General features: G+C 35.9%; 1 protein-coding gene across 1 annotated transcript in view; it reads left to right on the plus strand.

The window, feature by feature from the left end:
• Positions 1-20,416, plus strand: part of HMCN1 (hemicentin 1) — a 514,295-nt gene that overhangs the window by 333,857 nt on the left and 160,022 nt on the right. Inside the window, exons 42-45 of the mRNA XM_027868406.1 lie at positions 2,404-2,500; positions 9,730-9,852; positions 11,230-11,391; positions 19,994-20,275. Of these exons, the coding sequence (XP_027724207.1) occupies positions 2,404-2,500; positions 9,730-9,852; positions 11,230-11,391; positions 19,994-20,275 (664 nt within the window). The remainder of the gene's footprint in view (positions 1-2,403; positions 2,501-9,729; positions 9,853-11,229; positions 11,392-19,993; positions 20,276-20,416) is intronic.

Below are 20,416 nucleotides of genomic sequence, written 5' to 3' on the forward strand. Positions count from 1 at the left end.
CCTTACTTTCCTTTTCCTTTTCTATTCCAAACTCTTAGAGGGAGAGGTCATTTTTTTTTCAAAGTTCCCATCATTTCCACACCAGTAGCCATTTCCTGTTGATTGCCAGACAAAGATTTCCCATTTAGAGTATCAACAGTTGATATTTATAGGTCTAAAAACTCTGATTCTTAGTGCCTTTCATTCCATTTCTGATTTCAATAAACTCTGTAGAGATGTCTCCCAGATTGATATAAACAGTGTTTGTCCTGAGCTTCAGTATCATGTCACCAACTGCTACTGTACATTTCAAACTGGATATCCTATAGACATCTCAAATTCAATATATCCAAAGCAGAATTCATTATCTTCCCCCCACCCCAAAACCCACCGTTGCCTCAAACTTCCCCATTTCTGTTGAAGGCTCCATCATTCTTTTAGATACCCTGTTTAAAACCTCAGAATAATTTTTCTGCTTCTCACTCCTCCTCACTGCATAGATCTAATCAGTTGCAGAGTATTAGTGGTTCTATCTCCACAGTGTCTTTTTCATCCCTCTCTTCTCTCCATGACATGTTTACCACTCTAGTTCAAGTCCTCAGCACCACTCACCTGAAATATAGTAAAAACCTTCTAACTGGTATTCCTGCTTCTCTCTCCCTTCTCCAATCCATGCTCCCCACAGCTGTCAAAGTGATATTCTTAAAGCACAAGTCTAACCACATCATTTTTATGCTTAATAAACTCTAGTGTCTCCCTTATTTATTTATTTATTTATTTATTTATTTATTTATTTTATTTATTTATTTATTTTTTTTAGTGAGGCAGTTGAGGTTAAGTGACTTGCCCAGAGTCACACAGCTAGGAAGTATTATGTGTCTGAGGCCGGATTTGAACTCAGCTCCTCCTGACTCCAGGGCTGGTGCTCTATCCACTGCACTACCTAGCCACCCCCCTTATACCTCAATGATCAAATATTAATTCATTGATTTATAACCTAGCCCCAATCTACTTTTCCAGCTATATGATACATTCCTACCCTTTGTATACTCTTTGGTCCAGCCAAACTCATTTTTGACTGTTCCTCACACACAGCATTCCATCTCCAGTTTCTGTACATGCTGACTCCTATGCCTGGAACATCCTCTTGCCTCCTAGAACCCCTATTTTTTTTTTCAAATTGCAACTCAAATATCATGTTCTGTACGTAGACTTCCCTATTCTCCCCAGCTTCTAACCTGCTTCTCCTTTGTATATACATATCTCTTAGAATGTCTTTGATGATAGGGACTGTTTCATTTTTATTTTTTTTGTCACTGCTGCCTTTCAAAGTGCCTGGTATATATTATGTACTTTATAAATACTGGTTGATTGATCAATTATGATTGAGAATCAGAATAGAATTTACTTTGATTGGTTTCTCCTCCCTTTGAAGAATGAAATTGTTTGTAAGAAAATTCAAGAATTTATTGGCTCTTTTGCTTTTGGAAGTACTCTAATGGATATTTGGATAAGTGAAGTCCCTCATCACTTCTATATTATGGCAGGCTTTTAATTTGTTTCCCAAATTCCTTTCTTTTGTCCAGGTGGTCTGTCATATAGCCCAACTACAAAGTCATTTTTGTTTTCACTCAATTAATCTTCACCAAATGCTCCCCACTTCTGATTTTTGGCTTTCCTCACATGAGTATTCCTTAAGATACTTAATCAAGTATATTTTTAACCACTTGTGTGTATTTATGCCCCAGTTGCTAATTACTCTTTTAAGACCTTTATAGCCAATATCGCCTCTTAAAAACTTGACAACTATATCTTATTTCTTTTTCTTTATCTCAGCAAATTTACATCCATATCCTAAATCCTTTCCTTTTTCCCACTGATCTTTTGTTTCACTAATTAGTTTACTTTACATTACTTTCTTAACTATCATCTTTTCCTTGAGTCCTCCTTTTAGATCCTACCACTTAAAAATTCTTTTTCTTCCTTTGAAGTGAGTCTTCTTTCAAAGTTAACCCTCATTTAGAGTGAAATAGCTTTCTTTAGTTTGTCCTCAATTTCTCCTGAATGTCTCCTCCCCTAACTTCGATCTGTGGCCTTTCAAAGTACAACCTCACCTCCCATACTTTACCTATTTTCCCCCCACTCACCATTAGAGTTTCTTGAATTTTCTTGGAAATAGCATATATTAGTTATACGAAATATCTAACTGTAGTTTAGAAAAATTTTCTGGGTCTTAAGGCAGTAAGGGGATCCATTACTGTTTAAATTGGCTTGAGCATATGCTCTGAGAAAAAAAGGATGTTTGATGTTTTTGAAGTGTGTAACAAACCAGATCAATATGAAAAAACTAAATCAGATTAGATATGAAATCCCAAACCTTTTCAACTTGAAATTACCTAATTTAGATCATAATTTTCTTTTCAGATTGAAGGAGCACAAGTTCAAGACACTGGCCGCTACACTTGTGAAGCAACAAACATTGCTGGGAAAACTGAGAAGAATTATAATGTCAACATTTGGGGTAAGGGTGATCTATACTGGTCCAAGAAAAGCAAAAGACAAATCTGGCTATTTATTAGTTTATTCTTTCCTGTGAGTTTCCAGAGGGCAGATAACAAAGGTTGCCCAATTTCATTTATCTGCACCTACAAATATGAATACATAATCATTGCTTTAAGGTGATGATTAAATGTACTAAAAGTATATCAGATAATTATTTAAAGATAAGTTATATGATTTTTAATAGTGGATATATTGTAATATAGTAATTGCATTATCAGGTTTTTTAGAGTGAGAAAACTGAGGTTCAGAGTACTGAATCTCTCTATCTCCCACTCAGGTCAGAAGTGTGAAGGCTACTCGTGAGCCAGTGTCTACCCTGATTGACACAGGAGCTCTACTCGATTTCTGACCTGGGCTGCTTCACCCTTCCTTAGGCAACCGTATTAATGCCAAACCTAGAGTGGACACCCAATTGACTTAGCTTACAGCAGTTCAGATATCCAGAGATCTGCCAGCCTCGACCTTCTGAGTAGCAAGGATTACAGGTGGAGGCCCATCTCTGAACCTCGCAGGTTCAGAGAATTTAACTGACATGAATACAGTCATAACCTTAGCAAGTATAGAAGCATCATTGTTTGTCAGACAGTGTCCTTAAAGCTCAAAATGTTCTCACAGGATAGCCTGTTTTCATTGCAACGGCTATAGTTCCTGTCAATGCCAGCAGTTCTTGTCAATGCCATCTCTTTAGGTCTTAATGTATTTTCACTCTTCATCTCTTAATGTATTTTCACTTCAAAAGATGGACAAAATTTCTTTAAAATAAATGTTTTATGATAGAGATTCATTTTATGCAGGGACATAGAAGCCAATGAAAAAGTACATTTCTTTGCCTTTATTTTGTTTTCATATACTTTTTTCAAAATTCACTTTTGGCTAAGAAATTACTGAAATAGACGGGAAGTAAATGTCAGGGCAGTACTTAATGCTCCATAGTCTAAATACCAGGAAGTTTATTCTAAATTTGAGCATTAATGGACCTGATTCTTCAGATTATATCAGAGTTACTTTTCCTCATGACGTGTGAGAGAGGAACAGGAAAACACCCATGAGTGTTTATCTACGTGAAATAGATGGCCTCTTCCAGGATCTGAGATGTTGCCAATTTTGGTCTTTCTCATTTACCACAAAGAACCAATTTTTCAGCCCTTATTCCAGGAGTATGCAAATTGTGTAATTTTTTTTTCTTTTTAAATGGCCACAAGGTAAGTTCCAAATTATTTCATATTTTATTATATTCTAAAATACTTCAAAGTGTATTCCAAAGACAAAATGAGGGAAACATTTGCTTATAAGCCTGATTGTTTGCTTTTCATGTTAATGTAAAGAACATTCTAATATCACTTTTCAGTTAAGAGAAAAGCTATTTTTATCTTACTTAGCTTCACATTTCTTCATCTTGACCAGTCAACTGAAAAAACAAAAGTTTTCTGTAAAAGCAATTTATGGCTTCCATTTTAGAATTATATTCCCTGTTCACACTCTGTGACCAGAACAGGGACTGGCCACATTTTTGAACTGTAAATCCAACTCAGTGCTTCCATCTGACATTGTATTTGATCCTTAGAGAGAAAAGGGCTAGTTAGCAAACAATTTTAAATGTCAAACAGGAATTTATATTTGATCCTTGAAATGATGTGGAATCATCAGAGTTTATTGAGTACGAAGTGACATAGCCAATGTTGTATATCTGAGAGTCGTGGAATAATACTGCAATGTCCTAAATAAGGGAAGTTGAGGATCATCCAAACGGCAATAGAGAGATACATGCTAGTGTGATCTGGCTACAATATATTACAAGCAAGTAATTATGTAAGAGAAAGAGAAAAAAAATGATGTAATCAGAATAATATATGCTTGAAAAAGAGGAACTGGTCACATAGAAAGAGTGATTGATAACAAATGGGCAGCCCATGTACTCCATAAATACCCATACACTGTCAAGAGATCTGGAGGAATATTCCACAACATGTTGGGTGGTCCCTTCCATGGAAGACATATAGGTCTATAGGGACCATATTAGCATAGGATGATCAGACTTGAATATTGAGATATTCATTGTACTCACATCAATGAGATCTTTCTGAAACCGTAGATTATATCATAAGGGATCAATTACTTTAATTAAAGTTGTAATTGAACTAGTAAAACTAGCTACATCTTCACTATATATGTCTCTCTTGTTCCCCAGTGACTATGTTGTCATTGTTCAGTTGTGTCCAACTCTTTGTGACCCCATTTGAGGTTTTCTTGGCAAAGATATTGGCATGGTTTGCCATTTCCTTCTCTAGTTCATTTTACAGATGAGGAAACTGAGGCAAACAGAGTTAAGTGACTGGCCCAGGACTACATAGCTAGTAAGTGTCTGAAGCCACATTTGAACTCAGGTCTTCCTCACCCTATGCCTGGTCCTCTATCCACTGTATCACCCAGCTGCCCAGTGACTACGATAACTCAGAAAATCCTGGGATACTAAGAATTAATAAAGGAAACAGTCTTTTAGGTTGTTTTTCTTACTTTGCCTCAATAATGAGATAGACTCTTCCATTGCCTAAAAACCACTAATGGAGAATATTTATCACATTATTACTCTCATTTCTGGTAACCTTCAGGAATTTATCATCATCACCAGGGAGTAGATCTCTGAAGACCTCTATTTGCCAAATCTTTGTAAACTTAGTTTAGTAGGGTCCATTGTATGTACTTGAACATAATAAAGATATGTTTCTCAAAGAATGTTCATTAATCCTACATATCACTAGTGTGCCATAGTTATTTCCATACTGTTAGTCTCAGTTGATGAGGTTATAAATTTGTTATGGTTTTGATGTTGTTTTTAACTAATCCTCATATGACATGATCTCAAGGCCCTTTATTATCCTGCTGTCTCTTCTCTGGATACACTCCAGCTTATTCATGTCTTTATTAGTTCTGATGCCCAGAACTGAACAGGGCGCTTCAACTGTGACCTCACCAGGAAAGTGAACAGGGGGAACTATTATCTCCTTATTCTTGGAAGCTGTGCCTGTCTTAATGTAGCACAAAATAACAGTAACTTTTTGCATAAACACCACACTGCTGACTCTTATTGTGCTTTTAATCCACTAAAGCTCCCAGATCTTTTCAGACAAACCCTTATCTAACCATGCCTCCTTTATTCTGTACTTCTGAGGCTGAATTTTTTTTAACACAAATTTAATTTGTGACATTGATTCTGATTGAATTTCATCTTCTTAGATTCAACCCAACATTTTAACCTGTCAAGAATTTGTTTTAATCCTGTCTCTGTCATACAGTTTGTTAACAAATCCCCCTGCTTTTCTGTTAGCTGCAAACATAATGAGCATCCTCTCTATGACTTGATCCCAGTCACTGATGAAAATGTTTATTAGAGAGTACAGGAACAAACACAGATCCCTGGGGCACTCCACTGGAGAAAGACCTCCTACAAAGTTGACAGTGAATCGTTAATGACTATTGGCACAGATATTAATTGGTTTTACCATAGTGATAATGCTATTAAGGAAGTAGCAGAGGCAGAATCTAAATCCTCATCTTCCGGATTCCAAATCCAGCCCTCAGTCACTATGTCATACTGCTTCTAATAATCTTGGTACTATAATAACAGCAGCAACAACGGTTCATGTTTCTGTCGTGCTTTAAAGGCTCTCAGGGTGCTCTCATCAAATTACTGTAGTTCAAGGTACTATTATCCCTATTTTACAGATAAGAAAACAGGCTCAGAGAGTATGAATAACTTCTCAAAAATCATATCATTTCAGAATTAGGAGGGGGACAGGACAGGAAAGGGAAGGGAATAAGCATTTGTACAGTGCCTGCTATCTGTTGGTCTCTGTGCTAAGTTCTTTACAAATAATATCTGATCCTCACAACCCTGCAAGGTAGTTGCTGTTATTATTCCTGTTTTATAGTTGAAAAAACTGAGGCAAATAGAAGTTAAGTGACTTGCCCACAGTTACATGGTTAGTAAGTGCCCAGCTGCCATGTTAGGACATAAACTCAAGTCATCTGACTCTAAGACTCTAAACTCTATCCATTATACAAACATTGCCACTAATATACAGGGCTCAGAAGAGTCCAAAAAGAAATCTGTAAAATCCACATATAGTAATAATCTTTCTCTCTCTCTTTACCCCAAAACATTGATAGAATACTTTACTCAGGTTTATAGAAATCTTCTTACCCTTAGGGAAGCATCTGGTAAACTTCCTTAAGAAGAACTAGGATAAATGATCACATCAACTAAGAATCTATTATTCCTCTCAAAACATCAGAACACTCAGCTAATGTTGGAAGAGTATAGGAAACAGAAAATACCCTGGTTTTAAGAGCCCAGTGGGCATAAAGACTTCTGAATGCTACTAAAGTAAATATTAATGCTGGCAAGAAAGGTCATCTGTAGGCTGAATTGTGCTGTTAGGGAGTTTGTTCTAGGTACCTTGTCCATTCATTCATTGACTTTCACTACTGTCATTTAGTTTCATTCCTTTCCACCTATGTTGGAAGGAATGTTAGAGTTGAAATTGGAGGACTTGAATTTTAAAATGCCAAGTTTATCCCTTTCTTTAAGGAATTGGTCTAGGTACTTTTAAGGTCCATTCCAACCTTAAATCTATTAAATCTATGACTCTGTGATGTACTTTCTTCGTATTGCTTTCTGACCCTCCCTGTACTCAAAATTTTCTTGAGGGATTCTCAGGCTCCAGCTGGGTGATTGATTCTGATTTTTTAAGTAGTATTTTATTTTTACCAATTAAATGTAAAGACAATTTTTACCATTCATTTTTAGAAAATTTTAAGTTCCAAATATTTTTCCTTCCCTCTTTTCCAACTTCCCTTCCTAAAATGGTAAGCAATTTGATATAGGTCATATAGCTGCAATCATGTAAAACATATTTCCATATTAGTCATGTTGTGAAAGAAGAAACAGACCAAAAGGGAGAAAAAACATATTTTAAAAAAAAGTGGAAATGTTATGCTTCTATCTGCATTCAGACTACCATCAGTTCTTTCTCTGGGTGTGGATAGCATTTTCCATCATGAATCCTTTGGAATTGGTTTGGATCATTGTATTGCTGAGAAGAGCTAAGTCATTTATAGTTGAGGTAGATTCTGATTTGATAAACATTCACAATAAGGCATAAATGGATAGTTAATGGGATAACGGTCTAGATGAAAATCATATTTGAACAGCTTTCAACTTGCCTTAGCCAGAAGAATAAGTTAGAATTTCAGGGACTGTGGCAGATAAGGGGTTTGCATTTGACAGAACTCCTAAAATCATATACCATGTAGGTCACCATTTTACGTATCTCCCTCAAATAGCAGAAATACTCTGCTCAAGTCATCTTCACCATTTCCATTCTTTCCCATATATGCCATGGTAAGCTCAGTCCTGAATGAGATAAGAGCTTTAAATTATAACAATTCATATTTTATAGGCCTTATTATTTATAAGAGAGACAGCATGGTGTATTTATTGGATTGAGAAATGGCTTTGAAACCAGGAACACGGGTTCAAGTCTCTTGACTTTGACTTGTGGTGTGAGCCTGGGCAAGACAATGCTTTAGGGAACTCTCTTAAGACCCTATTCTTACCCCTTATTCTTTACAAATAACTTTCTTTTTAACAACCTTGCAAAGTAGCTAATAATTCCATCCTCCTTTTACAGAGGAGGAAACTGAAGCTTATTAGGCAAAAGTTATGTCAAGGTCACATGTCCAAGGTAGCATGACTAGTGTGATGCACTAGATGCCTAGTAAAACAGAATAGATAGAATCCCAGGCTAGAGTCATGAAGACCTGGCTTGAATGCTGCCTCAGAAACTTCTTACCTGTGGGGCCTCCTTGAGCAAGTGATTTAAGATCTCTGAATCCCTTTTTCCTCATTTCTAAAATGGCAATTGCACCAACCTCACAGGATTATTATGAGAATCAAATCAAATAATCTACATACATGTAAAATAGCTGGCAGTGTATGTTTAGAACTTTAAGTTTTACCAAGTACTATATGTGTTTATATTATGTTATAGTATACATATATATTATGCATATATGTGATATATGATATGTAATCATATTTTGTGTTATTATATGACAAGTTATATATAGCATTGTTTTAGATATCATACATATTTTTGTGTTATGTATACACACATATACATCCAGTGCTTAGCAAACCTTAAAATGCTATATAAACATCAACTAACCCTAGTGTGATGTTTAAAAAGTTTGAGAGATATAATTTCTGGGCAATTAATCATTTTATTAATAATGTTAGCATTTTGTTAATAAAAGGAATGATCATCTAGCTGTCTCTATCAGACTGAAGATAATCATGCCCTTGGAAAAGTGGGCATTCCAGAGGGTGACAAATAACTCTGATTGGTTAATAATCAGTGATAGGTGAATCTATTCTAATGAGGGACAGGGAGAGTGACTTCACATCACTCTTGGCCAAAGGTACCACCTTTACACCCAGATTACCCATAGCCTGCCCTTGGGCAACCTAGACAGAGGATCTACCTCCACCCAAATTAGCTTGAGTGGAACACAGTGGGCAGGAATTCATTTTAGATTAGAAGTCTGATTAGTTGGGTGGAGTAGCAATACCCAGAATGAGGAGAATGTTAATCCTATCTTCTTTCAGCCCTCTCCAATAGAGACTGGGCTTCCCACAAAGAAGTAGAACTGGGGGGGAAAAGCTTGGGTCTCCCCAATTTTAATAACTGACTGTTAATATGGGAGAGAAATAATCATTTCTCTCAATGGCCAGGATTAGAACCCACATCTTCTGAGTCCACACTCGGTATTCTTTCCATTATGTCATACCAAGGCTCTGGTAAATTGATTAAATATATCTTTTAGATGCCAAACCTGGTACCCCTTGGGGAAGTGAATGAAAGGACCTTAACTATCCAAGTTATGTCTTCTGAATGCTTAGCATGTCCAATTCCCAAGAATTGGATTGAATCTATTCAAGTAGATTACAATACAAGGGGGCCTTGTATTGTTTCTCAGATCAAGTTTAAATATCATTTTTACATTCAAAAATCACAAAATTAACCTCTGAGATTGAACTCAGCCACAAAAGCTTGAAAATGCTAAAGGCAAAGGCATGTCAAATATAAAAAACAATGCTATTATTGAAACTTTTTCCTCCATTTCCAGTACCACCTAATATTCTTGGTTCAGATGAACTTGCTCAACTGACAGTCATTGAAGGCAGCCTCATTAGTTTGATATGTGAGTCCAGTGGCATTCCACCACCAAGTCTCATTTGGAAAAAGAAAGGTAAGAAAAGCCTCTTCTTGTCCTTTGAAAACATGTTTTAAAAAAAAAAAAGGAAACATTTTCTTTTTTTGTTGTTGTCAACACAGCATTTTATTTTAGTGGTTTTTTGTTCATGTCTAGATTTTGCATTAATATAACATGGAATAGCTTTAAACATTCAACTATATTGTTGTAAAAGTTGCATGTTTCTCAGTTAAAGGCACTCTTCTGAACTCAGAAATCTTTGTTACACTGATTGATCATCAGAGGAGAGTAGTAAATAATTTCCTCTGTCAGCATTAGATTGTAAAATTAGGCACATAGTGGAGTGTTTGATTTAACAAAGCATCAGTTCCAAATGCATAGTAGAGGCCTTCTGATGTAGTGGCAGCATCACATTTTGAGTCAGAAGAACTGGCTTGGAGAAGCCTATCAGCTTCTCAGCTTCATTGTTCTTATCTGCCAGGTGAGCTGGTTAGACTAAAGGATGAACTTTTAAGATTTCTTATAGTTTTAAAAGGAGACTCAATGAAAATCCCCGTTTTTAACACTCATTTTTGTTGCTTAAATTTTATCTGTGAATATCCAGTGTAAAATGTATTTTTAAAATCATGATTTTTAGTAGGATTCTGGATATCATTTTATAGTTAAATATAAACTATATTTTTATATTTCATACATTATATATTTATTTTATTTAATTATTTTATATATATTTGTTTTGTTTTTAAATTTATTTTATATATTATATATATTTTACTAGTCAAAGTTTTTTCTTAGAACTTAGTTTTACACTAGATAAATTATCAACTAGTTCTTTTCTTTTTTATTTCTTTTTTTCTCTTAGAAGCGGAACCTCTCTATCTCACCCTTTTTACAGGCCAAATTCACGATACTGATCAGAAAGAAAACTTTAACCTGCTCTCTTTTCTAGTCTGAGACAGTTCATGCCTCCTTAAGTAGCCTGGGGACTTAGGGACTTACCATGCAGACACCTTTAGGGCTTTAGCCCTACTGTGACTTAGAACTTCCAAAATCAAGTCTCAGCTTCCTCAGCCGCAGGGCCTACAGACATGTGCCCCTACATCTGACCAATTCTTTTGCTCCTTGTTTTTCCTCTTTTTAACCTTTTTCAGGTTGAATTTCATTTTTTGTTTTCTATTTGTTGAATTTTTACAAAAGATAACATGATAATTTCCCCTCAGGGATAGAACTGAGTATATTCCATGCATTTGACAGACAGAGGGAAGTTGTACCACATGAATCTAAGATGACTTTTGTAAAATACTCATCTTTTATGATAGGCATATTGCCTCTTGGCTTTTTGAACAGAGATGCTATTGCATGACACCTAGCCAAGTAATGTGTACAAATTCTGAAACTGGACATTCTTTTCAGGGTCTCCAATACTGACTGATTCCATAGGGAGAGTCAGGATGTTATCGGGAGGCAGACAGCTGCAGATTTCAGTTGCTGAAAGGTCTGATGCAGGATTATACACATGTATTGCATCAAATGTTGCTGGGAATGCAGAGAAAAAATATAATCTGCAAGTTTACAGTAAGTCAACCAGTCTTTTGCTTACTTTCCTTTTTATTTATCACAATCTTTTTTCTTTATACTCTTGTTAGGACTTAGTCAAAACTCTAAAGCTATATCATAACACTCAACAATTTGGTAGAAAAATGAAAAATTAAATCAACTATCAAATAATCTATTTGTGTAAGCCCTAGATATTTGGAAACATCCAAATATTTGGTGTCAGGTAGATAAAAATCTAAAATAATAAAAAATTTTGCAGTCATGCAGTCTTTAGTCACTGCAGAGAGGTCAAGAATGATGAGATTGGTGAAAAGCCATTATATGTAGATCTAGATTTAGATTTAGGCCAGTGGATTGTTGGTTACTTTGGAAAGAGCAGCTTCAGTTGGATGATGAGGTCAGAAGTCAGATTTTTAAAAGAAGAGTTCAAGAAGAAGAAATGGAGGTAGTTAGTGTAGATACATTTGGGGTTAACTGAGAAAGGAAGAACTGATAAAAGATGGTAGCTAATCTGATTGGTGAAATCAAGTCAGGGTTTTTTTAAGAATGAGGGAGATTTGAGGACTTTCACTTTAGGGAGCCAAGATGGTGGAGTAAAAAGGTAGTCGCTCTCACCCTCCCCTATCAACCTCTGAAAATCCAGAAAATATCACCCCAGAAAAACCCCTGGAACAGCTGAACCAGCAGTGCAGTGGCCCAGGTAGCTAGAGGGATTAATGGCAAAGGCCCCTCTTACCCTGGGGGAAGGGGAGCAGTATGGAACTGGGAGTCGCCCAGCCAGCTAGTGGAAAACCCACTGTAGCACACCAGGAGGAGATTCTAGTGCCTCAGCATTCTATAGCAAACGGGTCTCCCAGTGCCTTAGCAAAAATAAAGGAAGCAGCACTACAAAGGGCCCCAGGTGGATAAGCATCCAGCAGCATTCGTCTGAAAGGAGCTAAAGAAAGCAACCTAGAGTTGCCTGAAAGTTCCAGCCTTGTTGATTCCAGCCCAATACCAGGTAAGCTGTCAGAACCCTACAGCCTCCAACTGTCAACCAGGAGGAGACCCCAAAGCCCAGATGATTGAGCAGGCAAACACCAAGAGCTGGACCTCCGAGTGCCTCAGTGAGGGCAGGGGAACCAGTGAAAACCAACTCAGAAAACCACCAGGTGCCTCTACATTCTACAGCAAAGGAGTCTCCCAGTGCCTCAACAAAACTAAGGGAAGCAGCCCTGCTAGGGGCCCCAGGTAGATAAGCACCCAGCAGCACCCATCTAAAAGGAGCTGAACAAAGCTGAAGGAAAGGAAAAGCAGGCAACCTAGATTTGCCTGAAAGTCTCAGCCTTGCTGATTCCAGCCCAACACCAGATAAGCTGCCAGAACCCTACAGCCTCCAATTGACAACATAAGAGGCCCCAGCACACAAAGCCAGTGACCAAGACCTAGGCTCCCAACACAAGAAGCTTGGGTCAGTGCCCTCTGCTCCCCAGCAGGAGAGCTTAATCTCTTTAAAGGCCAGGTAATAAACACCATGAGTAAAAAGAAACATACGATAGATTTATATTATGAGAAGAGTGAAGATCAAGACAGAAATTCTGAAGAGGACAACATTGTCATCAAACCCACATCTGCAATATCAAAAGGGAATATGAACTGGTCTGAAGCCCAAAAAGCCTTCTTAGAAGAGCTCAAGAAGGATTTTAAAAGTCAAATGAGAGAGGGAGAGGAGTCCTTAAAGAAGTACAATTGGCCAATTGGAAAAAAAGTACACTGAAGAAAACAAGTTCCTAAAAAACACAATTGGCCAATTGGAAAAAAAGTACTCTGAAGAAAACAAATCCCTTAAAAATACAATTGACCAATTGGAGAAGAAAGTACAAAATCTAACAGAAGAAATCAATATGTTAAAAATTAGAATTGAACAAATGGAAACTAATGACTCTATGAGAGAGCAAGAATCAGTCAAACAGAAACAAAAAAATGAAAAAATAGATGAAAATGTAAAATGCCTCATGGGTAAAACAACTGACCTGGAAAATTGATCCAGTAGAGACAGTTTAAGAATTATAGGCCTACCTGAAAATCATGATGAAAACAAGAGCCTAGACAATATCCTTCAGGAAATCATAAAGGAAAACTCCCCTGACGTCCTAGAACCTGAAGGCAAAATAATTATAGGAAGAATCCATCGCTCCCTGCCTGAAAGAGATCCCAAATTGAAAATGCCAAGGAATATAATAGCTAAATTCTAAAATTACCAGATTAAAGAGAAATTACTACAAGCAGCCAGAAAGAAATAATTTAAATATCATGGAACCACAGTCAGGATTACACAGGACCATTAAAAGACCGTAGGGCATGGAACATGATATTCCGTAAGGCAAAGGAGCTTGGAATGCAGCCAAGGATTAACTACTCAGCAAAAATAAGCGTGATTTTTCAGGGAAGGAAATGGATATTCAATGAAATAGGGGACTTCCAAACGTTCCTGATAAAAAGACCAGAGCTCAACAAAAAATTTGATCTTCAAGTACAAGATTCAAGAGAGACGTAAAAAGGTAAATGGGACAGAAAGATATGATATGTTGTCAATAAGGGCAAAATGTTTACATCCCTACAAGGGAAGATGACACTTGCAACTCTTGAAAACTGTATTATTATTATACCATGTTAAAGGAGTATACATAAAGGGGGTGGATATAAGTTGACTTGTTGTAATGATTAAAAAAATCGAATCAAATGGATTAAATGGATCCAAGTAAGTGGATTAGTCTGAGCTAAGAAAATGTACTGAGAAAGGAGAAGGCAGACAAGGGTAAATTACGTTATGGGAAAAGACACAAAAACCTATTAGAGCAGAGGCAAAGAAGGGAGGGAGGCGAGCATTGTTTGAACCTTACTCTCATCAGATTTGGCTCAAGAAGGGAATAACATAATCAGTTACGTATAGAAATCTAACTTGCACTATAGGCAGTAGGAGGGAAAAGGAGAAAGAAGAGGGAGGGGGGATAGAAGGGAGGGAAGAAGCAGTAAGGGTAAAGGAGAAGAAAAGGAAAAGGAATAATAGAAGGGAGGTGGGACCAAAGGAGGCGGTGGTCAAAAGCAAAACACTAGTGAGGGAGGGAAAGGAGAAAGAAAAGCATAAATGGGGGGAAAAAAGGATGGAGAAAAAGATACAGATAGTAATCATAACTGTGAATGTGAATGGGATGAACTCTCCCATAAAACGGGTATAGCAGATTGGATTAAAAACCAAAATCCTACAATATGTTGTTTACAGGAAACACATTTGAAAAAGAGTGACACATACAGGGTAAAGGTAAAAGGCTGGAGCAAAATATATTATGCTTCAGCTGAAGTAAAAAAAAAAGCAGGGGTAGCAATCCTGATCTCAGACAAAGCAAAAGCAAAAATAGATCTTATCGAAAGAGATAAGAAGGAAACTACATCCTGCTAAAAGGCACCATAGACAATGAAGTAATATCATTACTAAACACATATGCACCAAATGGTATAGCATCCAGATTCTTAGAGGAGAAGTTCAGGGAGTTACAAGAAGAAATAGACAGCAAAACTATACTAGTGGGGGACCTCAACCTCCCCCTCTCTGAACTAGATAAATCTAACCACAAAATAAACAAGAAAGAAGTTAAGGAGGTAAATAGAACATTAGAAAAGTTAGGTATGATAGACAGCTGGAGAAAACTGAATAGAGATAGAAAGAAATATACATTTTTCTCGGTGGTACACAGCACATACACAAAAATAGACCATGTACTAGGGCATAAAAACCTCACAATCCAATGCAGAAAGGCAGAAATATTAAATACATCCTTTTCAGATCATGATGCAATAAAAATTATATATAATAAAGGGCCATGGAAAGATAGACTAAAAAATAATTGGAAACTAAATAATCTAATCCTAAAAAATGATTGGGTCAATCAACAAATCATAGAAACAATCAACAATTTCATTCAAGAGAATGACAATAATGAGACAGCATACCAAAACTTATGGGATGCAGCAAAAGCAGTTCTTAGGGGAAGTTTTATATCTCTAAATGCTTACATAAATAAAATAGAAAAAGAGGAGATCAATGAATTGGGCATACAACTAAAAAAACTAGAAAAAGAACAAATTAAAAATCCTCAATTAGACACCAAATTAGAAATATTGAAAACCAAAGGAAAAATTAATAAAATTTAAATTAAGAAAACTATTGAACTAATAAATAAAACTAAGAGCTGATTTTATGAAAAAACCAATAAAATAGATAAACCTTTGGTTAATCTAATTAAAAAAAGAAAGAAGAAAACCAAATTACTAGTATCAAGAATGAAAAAGGTGAAACTACCACCAAGGAAGAGGAAATTAAAACAACAATTAGTAATTATTTTGCCTAACTATATGCCAACAAATTTGACAATCTTAGTGAAATGGATACATATTTACAAAAATATAAATTGCCCAGATTAACAGAAGAGGAAGTAAAATACTTAAATAACCCCATCTCAGAAAAAGAAATTGAACAAGTCATTGATGAACTCCCTAGGAAAAAGTCTCCAGCACCATATGGATTTACATGCGAATTCTATCAAACATTTAAAGAACAATTAATTCCAATACCATATAGACTATTTGGTAAAATAGGTGAAGAAGGAATCTTACCAGATTCTTTTTATGATACAAATATGGTGCTGATACCTAAACCAAGAAGAGTCAAAACACAGAAAGAAAATTATAGACCAATTTCTCTAATGAATATAGATGCAAAATTTTAAGCAAAATATTAGCAAATAGATTACAGCAACTTATCATAAGAATAATACACTATGACCAGGTAGGATTTATACCAGGAATGCAGGGCTGGTTCAATATAAGGAAAACTATCAGCATAATTCACCATATCAACACAAAAACTAACAGAAACCACATGATCATCTCAATAGATGAAAAAAAAGCTTTTGACAAAATGCAACACCCGTTCCTATTAAAAACACTAGAGAGCATAGGTATAAATGGAGTCTTCCTTAAAATAATAAATAGCATCAATCTGAAACCTTCAGCAAGCATAATATGTAATGGGGACAAGCTAAAAGCATTTCCAATAAGATTGGGGGGTGAAACGAGGATGTCCATTATCACCACTGTTATTCAACGTCGTACTGGAAACATTAGCTGTAGCAATAAGAGAAGAAAAAGACATTGAAGGCATTAGAATAGGCAAAGAAGAAACAAAGCTATCACTCTTTGCAGATGACATGATGTTATACTTAGAGAATCCCAGAGAATCAAGTAAAAAACTACTTGAAATAATGAACAACTTTAGCAAAGTTGCAGGCTATAAAATAAACCCAAATAAATCATCGGCATTTCTATATATTACCAACAAAGCCCAACAGCAAGAGATAGAAAGAGAAATTCCATTTAAACTTACTGTAGACATTATAAAATATTTAGGAGTCTACCTCTAAAACAAACTCAGGAACTCTATGAGCACAATTACAAAACACTTTTCACACAAATAAAGTCAGATCTAAATAATTGGAAAAACATCAGTTGCTCATGGGTAGACCAAGCTAATGTAATAAAAATGACAATTCTACCTAAGCTAATTTACTTATTCAGTGCCATACCAATCAAACTACCAAAAAATTATTTTACAGAGTTAGAAAAAATAATAACAAGATTCATTTGGAAGACCAAAAGATCCAGAATATCAAGAGAACTAATGAAAAGAAATGCAGGGGAAGGTGGCCTAGCCATTCCAGATATTAAATTGTATTATAAAGCAGCAATCATCAAAACTGCTTGGTAGTGGCTAAGAAATAGAGTGGTGGATCAGTGGAATAGGTTAAATATGCAAGACACAGTAGTCAATGACTATAGTAATCTATTATTTGATAAACCCAAAGACCCCAGCTTCTAGGATAAGAACCCACTCTTTGAAAAAAACTGCTGGGAAAACTGGAAAAGAGTATGGCAGAAACTAGGCATAGACCAAAATCTCATATACCAAAATAAAGTCAAAATGGGTTCATGATTTAGATACAAAGGCTAATACTATAAGCAAACTGGGAGAGCAAGGAATAGTTTACCTGTCAGATCTATGGAGACCAGAAGAATTCATGACCAAACAGGAGATAGAGAACTTCATGAAAAGTAAAACAGATAATTTTGATTACATTAAATTGAAAAGTTTTTGCACAAACAAAGCCAATGCAACTAAGATTGGAAGGAAGGTAGAAAATTGGGAAAGAATTTCTACAACCAGTCTCTTTGATAAAAGCCTCATTTCTAAAATATATAGAGAATTAAGTCAAATTTATAAGAATACAAGCCATTCCCCGATTGAAAAATGGTCAAAGGATATGAACAGACAGTTCTCAGATGAAGAAATTAAAGCTATCTATAGTCATATGAAAAAATGCTCTAAATCACTATTGATTAGAGAAATGCAAATCAAAACAACTCTGAGGTACCACATCACACCTATCAGAATGGCCAACAGGACAAAACAGGAAAATGATAAATGTTGGAGATGTGGGAAAATTGGAACACTAATACATTGTTGGTGAAGTTGCGAAATGACCCAACCATTTTGGAGAGCAATTTGGAATTATGCCCAAAGGACTATAGAAATGTGCATGTCCTTTGACCCAGCAATAGCACTTCTAGGGCTATATCCCAAAGAGATCACACAAACGGGAAAATGACCTACATGTACAAAAATATTCATAGCAGCTCTTTTTGTGGTGGCAAAGAATTGGAAATTGAGAGGATGCCCATCAATTGGGGAATGGCTGAGCAAGTTGTGGTATATGAATTTGATGGAATACTATTGTGCTATAAGAAATGATGAACAGGCTGACTTCAGAAAAACCTGGAAAGACTTGTATGGTCTGATGCTGAGTGAAGTGAGCAGAACCAAGAGAACGTTGTACACAATAACAGCCACATTGTGTGATGACTAATATTGATAAACTTAACCCTTCCTGGCAATACAAGGATCTAAGACATCTCCAGAGGCCTTGTGATGGAATATGCTATCCACACCCAAAGAAAGAACTATGGAAGCCAAATTGCTATTTTTTTCTCTTCTGTTGAGTTTTGTTTCCTCTTTTGATGGTTCTTTCTATTGGTTTTAATTTCTACTTACAACATCACTAATGTGAAAATATGTTTAATATGAATGTAAATGTATAGCCTATATCAGTTTATGTGCCGTCTTGGGGAGGGCGGTAGGGAGGAAAGGGGAGAAAAATTTTAAACTCAAAAGCATATGGAAGTGATTACTGATAAATCAAAATAAATTAATAAAAAAAAGAATGAGGGAGATTTGTTGTTTCATGTCCTCCTTCAATGACTGGCCCATCTCTTTTTCCAACCCTATATTTTAAGCCACTTCTTGAGTGCACTAAGTCATCACTGGCAAATGCCACAGCCTAATTGCTCCTATCAACTTTTTTTCCATTGGTTTTTGGGTTATTTACAATTCTGAATCTCCAGAGGTTCTAGTATTCCATATTTTATATCCATGTAATAGTACATATTATCACTGAGAGAATAATGGCATAGTAAAAAGATATACCTTTGTTTCAGAAAAACAAAACAAAACAAAACATTTTCTTGAGGAGAAAAAAATGATGCCCAAAACAAGGCTTCTTAACCAGGGAAACTTTTAAAAAATATTTTGATAGCTATTTTAATATGATAGGCTTCCTTTTTAATTTAATCCTATCTACTTTATTTTTGCTTTTAAAAACCTTGCTCTAGCTTTCCCAGGTAGCCAAAAGGTCCTATAAGACAGAAAAGGTTAAGAACACCTGCCCAAAGATACTTGAAAGTATTGAAGTACATTAAAGATTATGACATTGTATCTTAAAATTTTGTTTAAAGTCTACCTTTTGATTTTATAAATTTTTCTTGGAAGAAGATGCTAAAAATGCTTTATAAATCCTAACTATAGGACTCTTGCAATACTGAAACAACATTGAAACAACATTGTGTCTAATACCATGACAAATATAAGAAGCTTGATAGTATAAATAAGTTTTGAATGTTTTGTTGTTGTTGTTGTTGTTTTTCAAAAAGTCTTTTACTAGAACTTAGGAAAGTCACTCCATGTCTTGGGGCCTCAGTTTCCCTATCTTCCAAAAGAAGGGGTTGGATAAGACCTGTTTTCTAAGGTCATTTTCAGTTCTCAAACTCTAATGTATTTAGATCAGAAAGTTTCATTATATTTTCTGCATGTAAGGCTGTGCGAAGGGTGTGTGCTTCAAATTGGGGCTTGTCTAAGACAAACTATTATTAGGAAAATTTAAAAAAAACACTACTAGGAACATTTTAAATTGAAGATATAAAGAGACTCACTTTTTCTGTCCCTCTAAAAAATGATTTCTTCAACACCATCCTTTCTTATATTTTGTCAAAAATGTTGTCTTTTATGGCTTAATGGGGAGTCTTCTCTCTCAGTTTATCACCACTACTTCTTGAAGTCCTGGGGTTTTCTTTCACTATCTCCTTTCACAGAGTTGACCTCATTCTTTCTGTTCTTGCTTATCTGCAAAAACCTGTGTAATTCTTGAAGCATAGAGTTGAATTTCACAGTATCTTTATCTCTCTGCTTCTCTAGCTCGTCCAAGCATATCAAGCAACAGTAATCACCCTGCAGAAGTCACTGTGACCCGAGGGAAGAGTGTCACTTTGGAATGTGAAGTACAGGGCATTCCTAAACCATCAGTAACCTGGATGAAAGATGGCCGCCCCTTGCTCACTGGAAGAGGAGTGGAAATTCTGAATGAGGGACACCTCCTTCAACTGAAAAACATCCATGTGTCAGACACTGGACGTTACGTGTGTGTAGCAGTGAATGTAGCAGGAATGACTGATAAAAAATATGACTTGAGTGTTCATGGTGAGTAAAAAGGACAAAGTAAATTAGACAATTTTAACTATACCAATTTTTTTTTGTTTGATGCCTGATATCCTGAAGGTTAGATATATGTCTTACTTTCCATCCTCTGAAAGATCACTCTTGGTATAGTGCTACAATTCT

This window comes from Vombatus ursinus, unplaced genomic scaffold (assembly GCF_900497805.2).
Source record: "Vombatus ursinus unplaced genomic scaffold, bare-nosed wombat genome assembly UNPS02014789.1, whole genome shotgun sequence".
Lineage (NCBI taxonomy): Eukaryota > Metazoa > Chordata > Mammalia > Diprotodontia > Vombatidae > Vombatus > Vombatus ursinus.